Raw genomic sequence first — 1,940 nt, 5'->3', positions numbered from 1 at the left:
TCCAGCTCGTCGAAGACCTTTCGCTTGGGGCTGTCGATATCCAGCTCGTCGAAGACCTTTCGCTTGGGGCTGTCGATATCCAGCTCGTCAAAAACCTTTCGCTTCGAGCTGTCGATGTCCAGGTCCTCGAAGATCTTCCGCTTAGAGGAGGCACAGCACTGGCTCTCGGCGACCTCGCCGGCTGTCCCTGACGACGGCCCGATCATTCTGTCGGCTTTCGAACTGTCGAGCGCGGGTCGTCTTGGAGGGAAAAATGGACAAAATCATAAACAAGAGGAACTGGCGGAAATCTACATGTCCCGCGAAATTGAACGCAAACAAAAAAATTAATTTTTAGGATTAAAAATTGACAAGCTCGCAAAAATCTGGCGCTTTAAACTCTGGCCCATATTCTGAACCCTCTTTTATAATTGTATCAACAAAAGCGCCTCTAAAAGTGGCCAACAAGCCTTCCGGTTGGTTACAAGTCACTTTTAGAGGCTCTTCTGTCGATAAAAGACGACACAGAATACGGGCCTTTGGCTTTACAAAATGCGCAAATTCCAACTAATTTGTCCGAACGCGGCGACTCCTGCACTCTCTTCAATTCACTTCCTACTCGCGAAATAAAAGGAATAGCGAGACGACACACGAAACGGGCATCCTAGGCCGCGCGCGTTGAAAACAACTTCTCACTCGGCGGGCAATTATTCTGACGTTTGCGTGCGAAAGCGGCTAGGCTAAAAACAAGCGTTATTCATATTGCAAAGCGCGTCGTATCTCGGGCGCATCGCCGTTGGTTAGGCGGAGTCTCATCCCGCAACGCGCGAATTAAACGTCGCCGATGCGAAAGGCGGTCTCCTACCTTGCCTCCGCTCGCTGTTCCTCTCGGTCTCTTATCGCGCGATATATTCCCCCGATATACCTCGTCCGTTTATCCCGACCGAGCTATCAGTCGGCGCGTGACCATCGTCGGAGGATTCGGGCGACGCGACTACGCGAGTGCTTTTCGACCAGCTCGCTCCGCAACGTCGTACCTCCGTTCCGTCCGTTTCGATCTCTCAGGCGCGCTCCGTCATTACCGCAATTTCACCCACGGCCGCGTTCGGGCGGATCGACACGTCGCCGTTGTTGTCGTCGCGCACGTCCCGGCGCGGTCCACGCTTCCGCAATGGGCCTCCGTTCGATTATTTTTTATTTTTTCTCACTCTCTCACCCCGTCGCGATCGAGCGGCCGCGAAGAGCGCGTCCGTCACCACACGATCGGCGCCGTGTGCGCGCCGCTCGTTTGTCTCGAACGTCGGCTGTCCCGCGCCGCGCGCGCCGCGCACGCGCACCGCGGCGCCGGGTACAGTCGCGGGCAAGAGTCCCCCCCCCCGTTCCCCGTTCGAGTCGCGCCTTGCGGCTGGATCTCTGATTCTTGGAGCGCGATCACGAATCCTTTTCTCTGGTGTCAACTCGTGAAAAGCCCGAAGTTTACTAGTGAATTCAGCATTTGTCGATAAAAATTGTCACTTTTCACAAGTTCACGCTTGAAGAAAAGATTTATGATTTATAAGTATCTGGCGCTCGATTCTTGAATTTATTCGAAGGAGAAACGTATGCGAAAATTTTGCTCTTACAGAACAGTTGCAACTTGATTGGCTACTCGCATGGCTTTAACCAATAGACTTTCAACTTTTCTGTCAGAGCAGAGTTTTCGTATACATTTCTTCGTCGAATAAATTCAAGAATCGGGCCCCTGAATTCATTCTTGAGAGAAACGTATGCGCGAATTCTGCTCTTAAAGAAAAGTTACGAGTTCATTGGTTGTCGTATGACTTTTAACTAATCGACTTGCAATTTTGCTGTAAGAGCAAAATTATGCACGTATCCCTGGCGAAAATTTTAAGTGAGAGATGGTGCTTATATTCATTTTTGAAGAGTTTTTTTTCGATAGTTACATCGTTTATTAAGACAAG

At 50.6% G+C, this 1,940-nt stretch overlaps 1 protein-coding gene across 4 annotated transcripts in view; it reads right to left on the bottom strand.

The window, feature by feature from the left end:
- Window positions 1-1,262, bottom strand: part of LOC105563419 — a 5,753-nt gene extending 4,491 nt beyond the window's left edge. Inside the window, exons 1-2 of one of the 4 annotated variants that reach the window (XM_012015006.1) lie at window positions 845-1,262; window positions 1-240 (exon numbers count right to left, since the gene is read on the bottom strand). In XM_012015006.1, the coding sequence (XP_011870396.1) occupies window positions 1-206 (206 nt within the window). In that variant the 5' untranslated portion in view covers window positions 207-240; window positions 845-1,262. The remainder of the gene's footprint in view (window positions 241-844) is intronic. The other 3 variants (XM_012015009.1, XM_012015007.1, XM_012015008.1) reach the window with 3 other exon arrangements.
- Between the last annotated feature and the right edge of the window lie 678 nt (window positions 1,263-1,940).

Source organism: Vollenhovia emeryi, unplaced genomic scaffold (assembly GCF_000949405.1).
Source record: "Vollenhovia emeryi isolate VEMERY1.0 unplaced genomic scaffold, V.emery_V1.0 DF939176.1, whole genome shotgun sequence".
Taxonomy (NCBI): domain Eukaryota; kingdom Metazoa; phylum Arthropoda; class Insecta; order Hymenoptera; family Formicidae; genus Vollenhovia; species Vollenhovia emeryi.
The sequence above is the reverse complement of the archived record's forward strand: the minus strand, read 5'-3'. Positions and strand labels throughout refer to the sequence as shown.